Source organism: Eumetopias jubatus, unplaced genomic scaffold (genome assembly GCF_037043125.1).
Source record: "Eumetopias jubatus isolate StellerSeaLion01/CBP00866 unplaced genomic scaffold, mEumJub1_p1.0 scaffold_15, whole genome shotgun sequence".
Taxonomy (NCBI): Eukaryota; Metazoa; Chordata; class Mammalia; order Carnivora; family Otariidae; genus Eumetopias; species Eumetopias jubatus.
In genome coordinates this window covers 6033013-6049478 of record NW_028274821.1, presented here as the reverse complement: position 1 = coordinate 6049478, position 16466 = coordinate 6033013, and the positions used below count along the sequence as shown (strand labels likewise).

The 16466-nt window shown below is 35.7% G+C and overlaps 1 protein-coding gene across 7 annotated transcripts in view; it reads left to right on the top strand.

Annotated features, from left to right (window-relative positions):
* Positions 1-16466, top strand: part of RIC1 (RIC1 partner of RAB6A GEF complex) — a 167533-nt gene that overhangs the window by 71473 nt on the left and 79594 nt on the right. For all 7 annotated transcript variants that reach the window (XM_028117347.2, XM_028117345.2, XM_028117343.2 and 4 more), the window contains one exon: positions 4779-4858. In XM_028117347.2, the coding sequence (XP_027973148.1) occupies positions 4779-4858 (80 nt within the window). The remainder of the gene's footprint in view (positions 1-4778; positions 4859-16466) is intronic.

Genomic DNA, 16466 nt, shown 5'->3' with positions numbered 1-16466 from the left:
ACCTCTGGTATTTCCTCTTTTTAGTTTGCTTACTTTGGGTTTCATTTGCTCATCCTCTTTTTAGTTTGCTTACTTTGGGTTTCATTTGCTCATCTGTTTCTAGTTTAAGGTAAAAGCTAATGTCATTGATTTAGGATTTTTCTTTTTTTCTAATACAGCTCTTTAAAGCTCTAAAATTTCCCCTTAAGTACTGCTGTAGCAACATCCCACAAATTTTAGTATACTGTATTTTTTTCAATTTCCTTTTGATGTCTTCTTTGATCCATGAATTATTTAGAAGCATATTATTTAGTTTCAAAATATTTGAGAGTTTTCCAGAAGTCTGTTACTGATTTCTAGTTTAATTCTACTGAGGTCAAGGAACATATATTTTACCCATTTTATTTTTACATATGGTAAAACCACAACATACATTGCTCTTATTCTTGTTTGAAAAGTCAGTTAGCTTTTAAAGAAGTTTAACTGAAACAAACGAAATTTGGATTAAATTTAATACAACTGCTTTTCCTGACTTCTGCCTCCACCCTTGGGGACTCTTTATATGTATATTAGGCGAGTTGTCCCACAACTCACCAGTGCTCTTTCAGCTTTATTTTGCGGGGGGGCTGTTTCATTTGGATAATCTTTACTGCTATGCTTTTATGACCAGTGAATTTTTCTTTTGCGGTATTTAATCTGCCGTTAGTCACATCCACTATATTTTTAATCTCATATTTTGGTTTTTACCTCTCAAAAATGGTTTGGGTTTTCTATATTCCCTAACCTTTTGAACATGTGGAATACGGTTATAACTGTTTTGAAACCCTTTTGTGTTCTAACATTTAATTGAGTTTGGGATCATTCTTGATTGGTTGATTTTTCTCCTCTTTGTGTCTCGTGTTTTCCTGCTTATCTGCGTATGTGGTAATCTTTGATTGGATGCCAGACATAGTTACTTTACTTTGTTGTGTGCTGGGTGCTTTTGTGGTCCTATAAAGCTTGAGTTTTGTTCCGGGATGAAGTGATGATTACTTGGAGACAGTATGATATGTTTATGTCTTATTTTATGCTTTGTAATGTGGGTTTTGAACAGCACTCAATAAAGCCAATTATTCCCCACTACTGAGACCATACCTTGCTATGATTACCACAGGAATACCTGAGGACTACTTTTCTGAGCATTCTTAATAATTCCTTGTGAATTACCAGTTCTTCAGTCTGACTGTGGGACAGGCACTGTTCTCAGGACTGTTGGAGCACTATTCTCCTTACTAATTAATCCTTTTGGCGTGGCTTCTCTCCTGCCTTGAATAGTTTCCTCGCATGTGTGTGTGGTGCTCTTGGATTTTTTCTGTGTGCACCTCTCTCCTGTCTGGTACTTCTCATATGAATTGTAGCTGCCTTATTCTTCTTGGGCTCTCAGCTTCATCACCATAGGTTGGGGAGTCCGCCAGCCTCTGCCTTAGTTCCCCTTTTCAGTGCTGTGACCCGGAAACCTTCCCAGAGTAGTAAGCTGGGGCAATTATAGGACTCATATCAATGTCTCATCTCTCAGGGATCACTGACCTCATTGCTTCATGTTGGTGTTTTGAAAATCATTGTTCCAGGTTTTTATCCAGGTTTTTGTTTTGTTTTGTTTTGTTTTGTGTTCAAATGGGAGCATAAATTAGCTTCACCTTAATGCATCATCTTGCTTGGAAACAGAAGCTTCCCCCCTCCCTTTAAATTAGTGCTCTGGTATAAAAGTGTGGTAATAAGTGTTAGAAATGGTAATTTTTGATGAGTATTCATGTCAAAAGATTCATCATTTATTTTTGAGTGTGTGTGGGATTTATAGCTGTTTTTATCATTTCCCATTTAAATATATTCATGTATCTGAATGTATAGAGTCTAAAAGAGTATACAGAAATGGTAGGTAATTATCTTCATGGTAGGATTTGTGTGATTAATTTTATGTATTCGAACATGTATAATAAAGAAATAAAGGTAAAAACAGTAAACACCATTTACGAACCAGTGTAAAGAATTAAATAGTGCTAATCTGTTATTTTGGCCTTATTTGAAGCCTAACATGACAGTGTATTAGGATAGAAGATGCATCTCTAAATCATCAAATCCTTATCTTTTAAATCTTTGTGATGCATCAGTCAGGTCATTGAAGCCCAGATGCATGAATCTTCTTCATGTTAAAAACGGCATGTCCTAATAAGGAAGAAATGCACAATGACTTGAATTCTGAAGTATGTGGTGAATTCATGTTCAGTGGGAGCCTTGATTAGATAATGGTAGAGGAAGGTACTGGGATTGCTTCCTACAGGTGAAGCATTAGTTTTATGTAACAGTTGATTTGCATCATGACGCAGCTGGATTTAAATTCTTCCTGTTTACAGAAAATTGCTTTTATATTATATATGTCATGCATCAGTCATAAAATAATTTTTAAAATATATTTAATTATGAGTAGCAAGGGGAAACTTCCCAAATGCCCACCAAAGCAAAATACAAACAAGCAGTTAATAATATTGAGCCATCAACAACTACCACCACCTCCAGATTTCAGACTCTTCTTTTTAAACTGTGGAGTTATCTGAGGTAGTTCTCATGGTTTTTCAAATCTCTTTTTGCAATTTGCAGTTGAAAAAAAAAAAGATATTTCTCTGACTGAATATTCATACCTCTCTGAATGAATTTTTAATGTGTTATTAATATCCTTTAAAATTGTTTCTAGTAAGTTCTTTTTCTGCTAAGTGGTGTTACTAGAGACAAGTCTGTTCCATTCTCCATTTAAGTAGTGATTTATCCTCTTGATAGCCTTTATTCTTACGTGTCTGTGACCCTTATTCATGGATATACAAAAGAAAGAGACATGAGGACTTGTCATTCAAGTTGCCTACAAAAATTGTTAGGCCTTTGCAGTTACAACCACAGAATCCAGTAAAATAAGACTTGGAGGAAGAAAAAAAAAATTGAGATATGGAATGATACCAGGAAAGAAAACTCAGAGGTTCTTTATTTTGTCTTTTCATTTTCTTAGAAAAATTAGTATGTGTGTGTTGTGGGGGGGAGAGATAGCAAGAGACAGTGTGTATGTGTATTAGAAGAAGGTATTGGGACTGTTGCCTATAGATTAAGCAGTCGTTATATGCTTATTTGCAGTATTTTGGTGGTTGGAAGAGAAAAGCCGTCATAACACCGCATAATAACAGTTTTGGTATAGTTAACAACAAAGATGCTACTTTTTAGGATGACCATTTATTACCAAAATTTTTAAAATTGTTCAGAGGTGGGACTTGTTCAAAGGCAGGATTGTTTAAGAAAAGGTCAGTGAGATCTGGAAGTATATAGCATTTATATTCATGTGAAGCTACAGATCCTAGTCAAGATTGATACAAAATACCGGAATAGTAAATCAAGCCATTATTTGTAATTTTGTCTATTATACCATGTATATAAAATTTCTAAATGCTGGTACAAAATGATGGTGTATCTTCTCTGGCATTATAGTCTTCTAAGCACTTGTTAAAATTATGAATATATTATTAGCCTTTGATATTCTGAAATGTTGAACTTTTGATCTTGAGTGACTGATTTTCCAGACAACTTTTGTATGCTATTCATGTAAATGCTAGACCTTATTATTTTACTTTTCTAACCCATATAAGGTCATAGTACAGTTTACAAATTTCAAAGTCACTAATCTGTGTAGGCATTATGATGTCTGGTATGGTTTGATTTGAATCTGTTTTCCTTTGATCCCAGATTCGCCACATTTGAAGAAGGTAAAATTGCACTTGAGGAATTAGAATGATGATCTTAGCCTCTTGTGTTTTGTGTCCCAATATATTGAAGTAGAATTTTGGAATACATTATGAAATAGTAAAGTTTATAGCTTAAGCAAAACACCCGACTGCTGAAGAAACCGTTTTTCCTCTGGCATTTCTTTAAGTGAAGAACAGAAGCAAGTACTAGAAAGAAATTTGAAACCTTGAATAATTATTTTCAGTTTTCTTTGTATTTTGGGTAAAGCCCACCTGCTTCTAAAATAAGAGTTCAGTATTCATATATAGTAGTTTGGGCCAAACAGTTGCCACTCAGGCCTAAAAATGGTTAGAAACAGCTAAATATAGTATTTTGTATATTTCCATAAATATAAAGTGGTTGAGCTTCACAGGTATGACAGATATATGCCATGATTATGTAATGTTTCAATATAATTTGTATTTTAAAAGTATTTTGTTAACAGAAAAATTAACTGATGATCAAATTTGGAAATGAAGGTTCTGTTTTTCTTTTGTGTCTCAGTATATTTTATAGTAAATAGGCCAGTTGATTGATTTTGAAATGTATAAAATGTTATTCTGAAGTTATATTGTGTAAACTTTTGACTAGAGTCAAGAACTTTATCATAGTATTACTATTCGGTGACATTGTTGCTTTAAAAAATTAGAAAAAATTATTTGCCTTATTGCAGAGTTTAAAAAGTTATGTTTATTTTGTAAAATAATCATCTGCTATTGAATACTGTACTATTTTAGAGTATTGTCTACAATCTATTATGAACTGTTGATTTAATGACATTATGAAATATCAAAATATAAAATCTTTTCGTGGGTTATATTAAACAAGATGGGTTATATTAAAACAAAGTCATTTTTTAATTGCATAATTAGATTGTAGCTTTTCGAAAGAGGGTTCCCACGAGTGAAGTGTTTTCAAAGTAAGAATATATAAAAATAAAATTTAGGGTTTTAGTCATAGCCTTACCCTTTAATTCATGGCAAATAAAATTTGTCTTTCAGACTGCATATGGCTACATCTTGTTTTTTCATATTACATCTACAAGAGGGGACAAGTACCTTTATGAACCAGTGTATCCCAAGTAAGTTTGTTGTCTTTCATTCTTCTAATAATTGGTTTGCGTAATTTGTATTCATAAAAACATTCCAATTTTGCATTGTGTGAAGTGAATAAAATAAAGACAAGCCTGTACTTTAAAAATAGTATTTCAGAAATTACCTAGTCTTTGAACTGTCATTAATTGAGTAAAGAATTCTGTTGCTAAAAAAAAAGTCTGAGAATCTTAGGTGAATGTACTGTGTCCCTTCTTGGACATTGAGGGTCACTACTAATATACTCTAGCATTATTAAGGAGGAACTAAAAAATCATGAGGGGAAGAGAGGAAATGTCAGGAAAGTTACAGGCACTTTTTCCTGTATATTTTTGTATGTGCATAGAAAATAATGTGTACCCCAAACAGTGGTTACCTCTTGGATAGAACTTGAAGGAACATGGACTTTGATCTTCAAATTATGTTGTTCTGTATATTTTGCATTCTCTTCCTTAATTTTTTTGCCGTACTTTTGAAATAAAAGAATATACCAATTTTAAAGCATATCCTCTTTTTTTTTTAAGATTTTATTTATTTATGAGAGAGAGAGAGTGAGAGTGAGCGAGCATTAGCAGAGGTGAAGGGGGGCAGAGGGAAAAGCAAACTCCCCACTGAGCAGAGAGCCTGATGTGGGGCTCAATCCCAGGACCCTGAGATCATGACCTGAGCCAAAGGCAGATGCTTAACCAACTGAGCCACCTAGGTGTCCCCTCTTTTTTTTTTTTTTTTTTTAAAAGAAACATCAAACCATGAAAGCTGGATGACTATATAGGAGATGGCCAGAGTTTATGAGGTATATAAGAAGTTAGAGGGAAAGTAGATTTCAATATATGAAAGTTTACATTTCTGAAAATTAACAGGAAGAAAGAACAACATTAAAAAGGCAAGTAAGAAACGGGAGATTTTTTTCAGTAAATAGCACCCAGGTTTACTATTTTTATATTTTATAAAATATTATATTTTAGGTAATTTTTTTTTATAAAATATATTTTAAGGAGACATAAAAATTGCTAAGAAACACAAAGATTTCAAAAGGTAAATAGGTAAAAACTATCTCATAAGAGGAAATATAACTAACAAATACAAGAGAAACTTGTCAATTAGTAACTCAAACTAAACACTAGTAACTCAAAGCATTAAATACAAATTTTTTAGAAACCTACACATTTTAATATGTGAAAGTCTTTTTTTATAATTAAAAATTTTTTAAAGATTTATTTATTTTAGAGAGAACACATGCGTGCATGTGAGCTGAGGGAGGGGGAGAGGGAGAGAGAAAATCCTCAAGAAGACTCCCCACTGAGCATGGAGACCAACATGGAGCTTTATCCCAGGACCCTAGGATCATGACATGAGCCAAAATCAAGAGCCAGCTGCTTAACCGACTGAGCCACCCCAGCGCCTCAGTATGTAAAAATAGTCTTTTTTTTTTTTTTTTTTTATTACTCTGCTAGCAGAGGAATATTAAAATATGTTCTTAGACGCTTCTGGTAGTAGATATACAAAAATGTGTGATAATCAAGAATTTTAGTATGAAAGTTAACTGTGGTATATTCTCAAATAATATGCAGTCATTAAATATATTTCAAAAAATTTACAAATGTGAGAACTTGATCATATTAAAATGCCAAGTGAAGAAACGAGTCTCACAAAATTATATATGTAGTATGACCACAACAACTTTGCAAAAGAAAACAACAGAAATTATCTTAAAGAGTAATGTATATTTATAGTAATTGCTCCTGAATGGTAGAACTGTAGTGATTTTTCATCTTTCAACTCTTGAATTTTCCAGAATTTTTGATTTGCATACACTATATTCAATGTGATTAAAAAAAAAAAAAACTATTTGAAAAATGTGTAACAAAAAGCCAAAATGTTTTTTAAAAATTGTGTTATGAGGGGCGCCTGGGTGGCTCAGTCGGTTGGGCGTCTGCTTTTGGCTCGGGTCATGATTCTGGGGTTCTGGGATTGAGCCCCGCATCGGGCTCCTTGCTCAGCGGGAAGCCTGCTTCTCCCTCTGCCCCTCCCCCCCGCTCATGATCTCTCTCTCTCTCGCTGTGTCTCTCTGTCAAATAAAATCTTTAAAAAAAAAATTGTGTTATGAAAGTTGTTTAATACTTGTCGAAATTCTTGAGAAAACACTTTGGCCATGTAGAATGTAACTCCGATCCCCTTATCATAGATTTTAAGGAGCTATCTAGATTTTCTTGATGCCGTAAGTCACTTGTTTTTGTGATCTGGTATTAGTTGAGATGTAAGTTGAATTTTGGAAATCTTTTATACTAATTTGATTTTTTCAATCAATAGAAATCTTTAATGCAAAAACCCTTTCAATATATAAATTGTACTGTTTAAAATGTTATGGACATTTAGATAATATGTATTTAGAAATTTTAAATTCAGTTTTGTGGATAATATAAAACTTGTTTTTTCATTCTAAGCGATAATTTTGTGAGCCTTTTGAAGAACTATGTAATCAGTGTTTTTAATTACCTTGTACATTTTGAACTAGCATATTTGAACCCATTTTATTGCTCTATTTAGACATGCTCCTGAAAATACTTGATTAATTTATACTAGTATAGGTAGGCAGGATGGGGAGATAATATCTCTTGACGCAGTGAAAAATACCATTTCCATTATTTCAAGTCACTAACATGATTTCATATGTTTACAGCGATTTGGAATAGTATTTTGAGGCTCACTTTTTTGTTGCAGAGAATTTAAAAAGAGTTTCTACCTTCTGATTTTAAGACTCCAGAGGATGCCCCTTAACTAAGTAGTAGTGCTGATAGTGCATGAACTTTGCTGTGTTTGACTGTATGTTGGACTAGAGAACTACAGAAAATACGTTGTATTTCTTTTTTTTTTTAAATACGTTGTATTTCTTAAAAATTTGGGCTTTTTTCCAGTATATCGACGATCACAGGTTTCAATGTGTGACTTAGTAGAATGTGTATCGCCTTTGTATGGCATGAGTAGAGTGTTGCCTTAGCTAAAGGGCTAGGCTTTGGCATCATGTAGACCTGGCATTGAATATCCACTGTTCTCTTCCCATCCGGATAACTTCTGTCAAGTTATTTAATATCTCCAAAACCTCAGTTTCTTCATCTGTGGAATGAGGTAGCAGTAGTAATTATTTCATAGGATTAAATGAGATCATGCATATTAAATGTTTAGATAACTGCCTAGTATGTGGGAATGTATGTTTTTCCTTCACCAAATTTTTACTTCATTTCTTATATTTAAAGTGATTTTATATATGTAAGTATATAAGAAGTGATTTAATATGTAAATCATATTTTATATGTATAGTATATGTTAAATGACTTAATTTTTAATATTTCACTTGATAATGTACTTCTTTCCCAATTTAACTTCTAATAACTGCTACATAAAATCAAACATATCTTATAGGGAAACAGTTTTGTAGAGCAGAGCACATTAGAAACATCCTGTTGTGTATTTTAGTGCTGGACTGCTGTCTAGTCGGGTTACTTAGCCTGCTTAGGTGTTTAGTTTTTCTGTAGAACCTGTTTGTAAAATGGGAATAAAAATATTTTTTCTTCATTGTTTTGAGGATTATAGGAGTTCATGTTTTTAAAACTGGGAAAGTGGTTCATATATGGGTTTGAGGAGAGTTTAAAAAAATGTTTAATGTTAATGTTTAAAAAAATGATAAACGAATTATCATTGTCATCTGTGCCATTGTAAGCACTTAGGCAGGTCAAGACACTGTTCTGAGCATTTTTTCGAACTCATTTAATCTTGGTAACAACCCTGTGAGGTAGTTAGGTATAATTACTGCAGCACAGAGAGGCCAACTAACTTAGCAGTAGTCACTCATTAGTAGTGGCATGGCCATGATTCAGACATAAGTGCTGTAGCTCCCAAGTGTATACTCTTAAACCACCAGTACTTTACTGCCTCAGCCTTATTTATGCCCATCTAGTCATCTACTGCTTTGGGTTTTTTTTGAGGAGTAGTAAATCAAAAACAGGAGAAATGATCTGGAGTGGTTTATATATGTAATAGTTGTGAAGAATAGAAGCAGTGTAATTGAGGCCAGTAGTTAGTCATACTCTTCTCAGTTACAGAAAGAAACACTGTTGTCTCTTATTTCTCTTCTTTAAATTTTATGAGTTCATCATATGAGTTTTTCTGGAGTATCTCAACTTCCCTGTATTATGTGACAGCATCTTAACCTTAGACTGCATATCATTTTCCATTATGCTCCACCTGAGAACAGGTCGGATGTCCCTGTGATCTTTCATAGTTTCCACATAGTGGTGTTTCCAGCATCCTTCCTTTTCATGTTGGGAGTCAGCCTTCAACAATGGTGGCAGTCTTACCACATGACGATGCCTCAAGGGTCATTTGCTCTGATTAATGTTTCAATTGTTTCGATCTTTTTTGTACATTTCACTCTATATTAAAACGTCCCTTCGTGTTAGCTACACAGACTATTGGACAGAGTTGTCCACTAAAGGTCTGTCTTGGCTTTTTCTTTCATATCTTGGAACTTGCATTGAAATTTATGGAGGAAACTCTGGCAGAATAAATTAGAAATAACTTGTGTATAGCTTTAGAATGTGCTGATTTGTTTATATTTAAATATGAGTGTAGTAGATCTTGAAACTGCAAATCATATTTAATTTTATCATAAAATAATTTCAACAAATATGTCATAATGTATACTTTGTTAAGAGTAGAGACTTTTTTCTTCTGTCTTTCCACTCTTACTGTCAACCTCCTCTTTTGCCAGACACCAGTTTTACTAGTAAGAGGACAAAGTTCCAAAAAAAAAAAAAAAAAAAAAGTTATACTAAAATTCAGTACATTTAATTATCAAATGTTAAAGATATAGAGATTATTTTCTCAGGGGGAAAAAAACAACACTACAGAACAACTATCAAAACTCAAACCTCTTGGGACGCCTGGGTGGCTCAGTTGGTTAAGCATCTGCCTTCAGCTCAGGTCATGATCCCAGGGTCTTGGGAAGGAGCCCAGGATCAGGCTCCCTGCTCCTCGGGGAGCCTGCTTCTCCCTCTCCCTCTGTCCTTCCACCCCCTATGCGCTTGTGCTCACTCACTCTCTCTCAAATTAATACATAAAATCTTAAAAAAAACAAAAAAACCTCAAACCTCTTGTTTCCTTTTCCCTACCCTCAACATAGTTTATTAGTTTTGAGACTTCTTACTAGCTGACTGTTAATGAAGTAGTGTCAGGTGGGAAGCAGGTAGATGATAATAGCTCATTGAGGTTAGCAGTTTCTAATCGCAACACAGCTTACCCAGTGAAAAATCCTGAAACATTTAAGGGACAGAAACATTTACTGAAATTACATCACATTTAGAGGAGAAAAGGTCTGAATTAGAGGTGTGAAAGTTTCCTTCAACATTTGTTACTTCCTTTTTGCTAATAAATTTTTAGTGTTTTCTGGAAAATAAACTTTAACTCTTTTTTCCCCCCTTAAGGCTCTGTAGATTTAGAGTGTTATTTCTAACAGTGTACCTTGTTACAAATTCAGTTTGTAAACTTGACAAGTATGTTAGTTATCCTAACATTTTTGAGTCCATTTGATCTTCTCAAAATATTACATTGTGTAGTTTGATTTCAATATGTATACATTCTATAAATGTAGGTGTGTATTGAACTTTACATATTTTGTGTCAATTAGCTTACATCATAATTGCATGAGCACTTACTAATAATAAGATTGATAGTGATGTTATTGTATAAATTCTGGGCACTGAAAACTACTCCCCTGTTGGCCACACTTCTAACACTAGCACCCGGAATGCAAAGAATGATAGAAGTGTTAAAATCTCTGCTCAAATCAGAAAGTCACAGTGTTCTTATCAGACTGAAGGCTTTCTGAATGTGTGATAATGTAAACAAAAAAATTTTTTTTAAATGTAAAGGCCTGGTGATAAGGATACTTCATCTTTCAGGAACACTCTTTATCCATCCATCTTTTCATTTAAATTTTGATTTTTTGATGCTCCAGAACTGTTGTAGATACTGAGAATACAACAGTGGGTAAAGGAAGAAAAACCAGATGAAACACTGTGCTCATAGAGCTTGCACTCTTCTAGTAGATGGTGATAAATAAGGAAAATACATTACAAATTAGGTGATAACGTTTCTATGGAGAAAAATAAAGTAGGGAATTGGATTAGGAAGTAGGGACACAGCTTGAAATAAAGTGGTCGGGGTCTTCACTGAGAAAGATGACATTTGAAAAGATCTCAGACTAGGAAACAAAACATACCAAGGAAAGAGCATTCTGGATTGGAGAGGTTTAACAGGTAAGAAGTTAGTAACATTATTGTGAATATATTTTAGGTTCTACCTAATAATTTACAGTTTAAGTTAGAAGTTGGGGTGGAGGGGCGCCTAGGTGGCTCAGTTGGTTAAGCGTCAAACTCTTGATTTCAGCTCAGGGTCATGATCTCAGGGTTGTGAGATCAACCTTCACATCAGTCTCTGCGCTAGGTGTGGAACCCGCTTAAGATTGTCTCTCCTACTCCTCTGCTCCTCCCTTCCCCCTGCTCATGAACTCTGTCTCTCTAAAATAAATAACTAATTAATAATAAAAGTTAGAAGTGGGGAATTTTTTATTAGGTGTACAAATACGGAAAATTATGTTCTGATTTTTAAGTAACTTAATCCTGGGGAGGCCTATGGCCAGTTCCCTTTTTTTGTAAATGCTACCACCATTTACTTGAATTTATTTACTCTTCCTGCTCAGTAACTTCAGTAGCCAATCTTTATCGTGTCCAGTGTATTCTGCCTTTTATATATTCTACTTATTCAACCTTGGGTGTGTCTCTGTATTTCTTCCCAATCCCCAGCAACACTACTTTACTTTGGGTTTTGTCTCTTTTCTCCTGGATTATTGTAATATTGTCTTAAAAACATATTTTATGGTTTTCCCCTAAGTGAATTTTTAATACAAAATTTAATTGCCATTTTCCTACATAAAAATTTTCTGTGGTTTTCTTAGCTTTCAGGATTAATTCATGTTGCTTTCTTTTTTTTGAGTTTTATTTTACTCATCTGAAAAATAGAGTTAATACTTTCTACTTCAGAAAGATATCATTAGGATGAAATCAGCACCATAAATTACTGTACAGTACCTACAGTAATGCTTTAGTGTTCCCCAGGTTTTTGTTCTGAGTTCCCTTCTCCATATTCTACCTGGCTTTAATTATTCAGTATATGTGGATGAGATCCAGATCTGTTTCTTTAATTTAGTACTACTTTCTTGAGCCAGGACAGCTCCATTTAGATGGCTCTGCAGGCCACCTCAGATTCATCTTGTCTCAACCTAACTCATCTTCTCCCTTCCAAGGAAGCCAAACATGCTGTTGCTTTTCTAACATTTTTTGCAGTTACCATGATCTTCCTATAGTTGCAGGAGGTTGAAACCTTGGAATCTTTTATTTCCTTACTTCTTATATTTGTTTGGTAATCAGGTTGCACTGTATTGACTGATAGCTCTTCCGTGTCTCTAAAATTTGCCTCTGTTTCACTCTCCTTGTCTTAGTAGGGGCCTTTAGGGCCTCTCCTTGCTTATTGGAAAAGCTAATTTACTAACTCATTCTCTTCCTCTAGTCTTTCTCCTGCCTACAGAAATCCATCCTTTGCATTGATAGCAGATTTTTTTTTTCAAAACAGACTTGATAATGTGGCTTCCTGTCTCAGAAACTATTTTTAAAGGTCTGTATTAACTTTATTCTAAATCAGTTTAACATCTGTCTCTAATGATACAGAAACACTAACAATGTGCATCAGTACTTTCTGGAATGATAATATTTTAGAAAGATCCTATGAGTAAACTTTATTTCCATTTTTTTTTATTGTAGTAAAACACATATAACATTTTTACCATCCTAACCATTTTCTGAGTATACAGTTATATTTCATGTAAGTGGAATCATACAGTGTTTAACTTATGACTGGCTTATATCACTCAGCATAATGTCCTCAAGGTTCATCCATATTGTAGCATATTTCAGAATTTCCTACTTTTTAAGGCTAAATACATGTATATACAGGCATACCTTGTTGCACTTCACAGATCCTGTTATTACAGATTGCAGGTTTGTGCAACCCTGTATTGAACACATCTATTGGTGTCCTTTCTTCAATAGCACTTGTGCATTTCATGTCTGTCACATTTTGGTAATTAGCAATATTTCAAGCTTTGTCATGATCACTATTGGTCGTGGTGATCTGGACCAGTGATTTTGGATGTTCTTAATGTGATTGTTTTGAGGTGCCACGGACTACACTCAGAGACCATGGTGAGTTCAGGGGGAAGTGCTGTGCGCGTTCTGTCTGCTGCACTGGCCAGTGCCCTGTCTTCCTCCCTCACCTCTTCATTCCCAGGACACAGCGATATCGAAATCACGTCAGTCAGTAACGCTGCGGCGGCCTGTGTTCAACTGAAAGGAGAAGCCAGACGCCTCTCACTTTTGGTCAAAAGCTAGACACGGTTAAAGCTTAGTGAGGAAGGCATGTGGAAAGCTGAGGCCTCTTGTTCCAGTTAGCCAAGTTGTGAATGCGAAGGAAAAGCTCCTGAAGGAAATTAAAAGGGCCACCCCGGTGAACACACGAATGATAGGAAAGTGAAACAGCTTTATTGCTGACGTCCTGCTGACGTGGAGAACGTTTGGTGGATAAAAGGTCAAGCCAGCCATGACATTCCCTTCAGCCAAAGCCTAACCCAGAGCGAGGCCCTGACTCTCTTCAGTTCCGTGAAGGAAGAGGGGAGGAAGCTGCAGAAGCAAAGTCTGAAGCTAGCAGAGATCGGTTCCTGAGGTTTAAGGAAGGAAGCCGTGTCCGGGGCGTAAAAGTGCAAGGCGAAGCAGGAGGTGCCGATGGAGGAGCTGCGGCAAGTGATCCAGAAGATGGAGCCGAGGTCATTACCGAAGGCGGCTCCACCGACCCACAGATTTTCAGTGTGGGTGCGAGAGCCTCCCACAGGAAGAAGATGCCATCTAGGACTTTCCTGGCTAGAGAGGAGAAGTCAGTGCCTGCCTTCCAAGCTTCCAAGGACAGGCTGATCGTCTTGTCGGGGCCAGTGCAGTTGGCGACTGCTAACTTGTAGCAGGTGCTTCTTTATCATTTCTCAAATCCTAGGGCCCGTAGGAGTTATGGTAAATCTACTCAGCCTGTGCTCTGTAAATGGAACAGCAGAGCCTGGAGGACAGCACATCTGTTTACAGCATGGTTTACTGAATGTTTTAAGCCCACTGTTGAGACCCGCTAAGGAAGGGAAAAAAGTAGATTCCTTTCACACTATCATCACTTATTGACTCTGCACCTGATCGTCGCACAAGAGTTCTGACGGAGTCGGGACAATGAGATTTATGTTGTTCTCATGTCTGCTAACACAACATCCATTCTTCAGCCCATGGATCAAAGAGTCATTTCAACTTGCAAGTCTTTTTTAAAATTTTTAAACTAATTATATTTTTTATTGGAGTATAACTTATAGTGTCATCCTGGTTTCAAGTGTACAGGGGTACAGTATGACGACTGAACGGTTCCATGCATGACTCGGTGCTTATCATGTTAAGTGTGCTCTTGATTCCCTTGATCTCTTTCACCCATCCCTCCCACCCACCTCCCCTCTGGCAGTCTCCATTTGGTTCTCTGTATTTGAGAGTCTTTGTCTCTTTTTTCTTTGTTTCATTTCTTATTCAAGTCTTCTTATTTAAGAAGTATGTTTCATAGGACTCTACTTGCCGTACATAGTGATTCCTCTGATGGATCTGGGCAAAGTCAATTGAAAACCTTCTGGGAAGGATTCACCATCCTAGATGCCATGAAGAATATTCATGATTCGTGGGGTGAGATCAACATATCAACGTTGTTAGGAATTTGGAAGGAGTAGATTCCAGTCTTCATGGATGACTTTGAGGGGTTCAAGACTTCAGAGGAAGAGGTCACTGCAGAAGTGGTGGAAATAGCAAGAGAACCAGAATTAGAAGTGGAGCCTGAAGATGGGAAGGAACTGCTGCCATCTCAGGATACAGCTTGAACGGATGAAGAGTTGCTGCTGAGGCATGAGCAAAGAAAGTGGTTTCTTGAGGTGGGATCCACTCCTGGTGAAGGTGCTGTGAAGACTGTTGAAATGACAACAAAGGATTTAGAATATTGCATCGGCTTAGTTGATAGAGCAGCGACTGGGTTTGAGAGGATTGACACCAATTTTGAAAGTTCTGTCGGTAAAAGCTATCAAACAGCATTGCAGGCTGCAGAGAAAGTTTCACGAAAGGAAGAGTCAGTTGATGCACCGAACTTCATTGTTGTTTTAAGATAAAGTGGCCTCAGCCACTTCAGCAACCACCTTCAGCAGCCACCACCAGCAAAAAGATTTCGAGTTGCAGAAAGCTCAGATGATAGCATTTGGTAGCAATCAAATGTTTTTTAATTAAGCTATGTACATTGTATTTTTGAACATAATGCTATTGCATACCTTAAAAAACCACAGTATAGTGTAAATATAACTTTTATATGCTCTGGAAGACCAAAAAATTCATCTGACTTGCTTTTGCTCGCTGTGGTGGTCTGGAACCGAAGCTGCACTATCTCTTAAGTATGTCTGTACCACATTTTGCTTATTTATTCCTCTGTTGTTGGACATTTGGGTTTTCATATTTTATCTGTTGTGAATAATGCTGCAATGAATATGTGTGTTCACATGTGTCTTTGAGACCTGGATTTCATTTTATTTGGGTTTATACCCCAGAGTAGAATTGCTATATTATATGGTAATTCTGTTTTTAATTTTTTGAGGAACTGCTGTGACATTTTTCTCAGTGTTTGTATCTTTTCACATTCCCAACAGAGCACAAGGGTTCTAATTCCTACACATCCTTGCCAACACTTCCTTTCTGTTTTTGTTTGTTTTTAGTTTTGATTTGTAGTTCCCTAATGATTAGTGATGTTATTTTCTCTCTGTTGGAGTCCTTTATTGAATCAGCTTGTTTGGTTTTTGTTGTTGAGTTTTAGGAATTCTCTACATATTTGGGATATTAATGCCTTATAAACATTTGTTGCTCTCTAGTCACCACAAAATGATGGGCACGCTCTGACCTGGCATTTAGAACCTACTTTTCCCTTACTTTTAACGCACTGAAACCACAGTTCCTGTGTAATGTCTCTGTTCATTTGCTATTTGTTTTTTTGGTGTGCCTCCCCAACTGTGCATTTTATATAACAAAGCTCTGTGAGGTAGTTGAGAAGCTGAAGGCAAACATCTTAACATAAAACTTTTCTCTCAACTCTCTTATTCTCCCTTGTACCCAAGAAAAAGCTGATCCCTCATGTACAGTCCTATAGCACTTAAAAAAAATTTACGCTGGTAATCCATGACTGTGTGCTTATGAAAACAAAGAAACAATGAAAAGTGAAATTGTGATGAACCTTATCTGTTTTTTTTAGATTCCAATCCCAGTTTGCTCTGCAGTTAGCTTTTTTTTTTTTTAAAGATTTTATTTATTTATTTGAGAGAGAGAGAATGAGAGATAGAGAGCACGAGAGGGAAGAGGGTCAGAGGGAGAAGCAGACTCCCCGCTG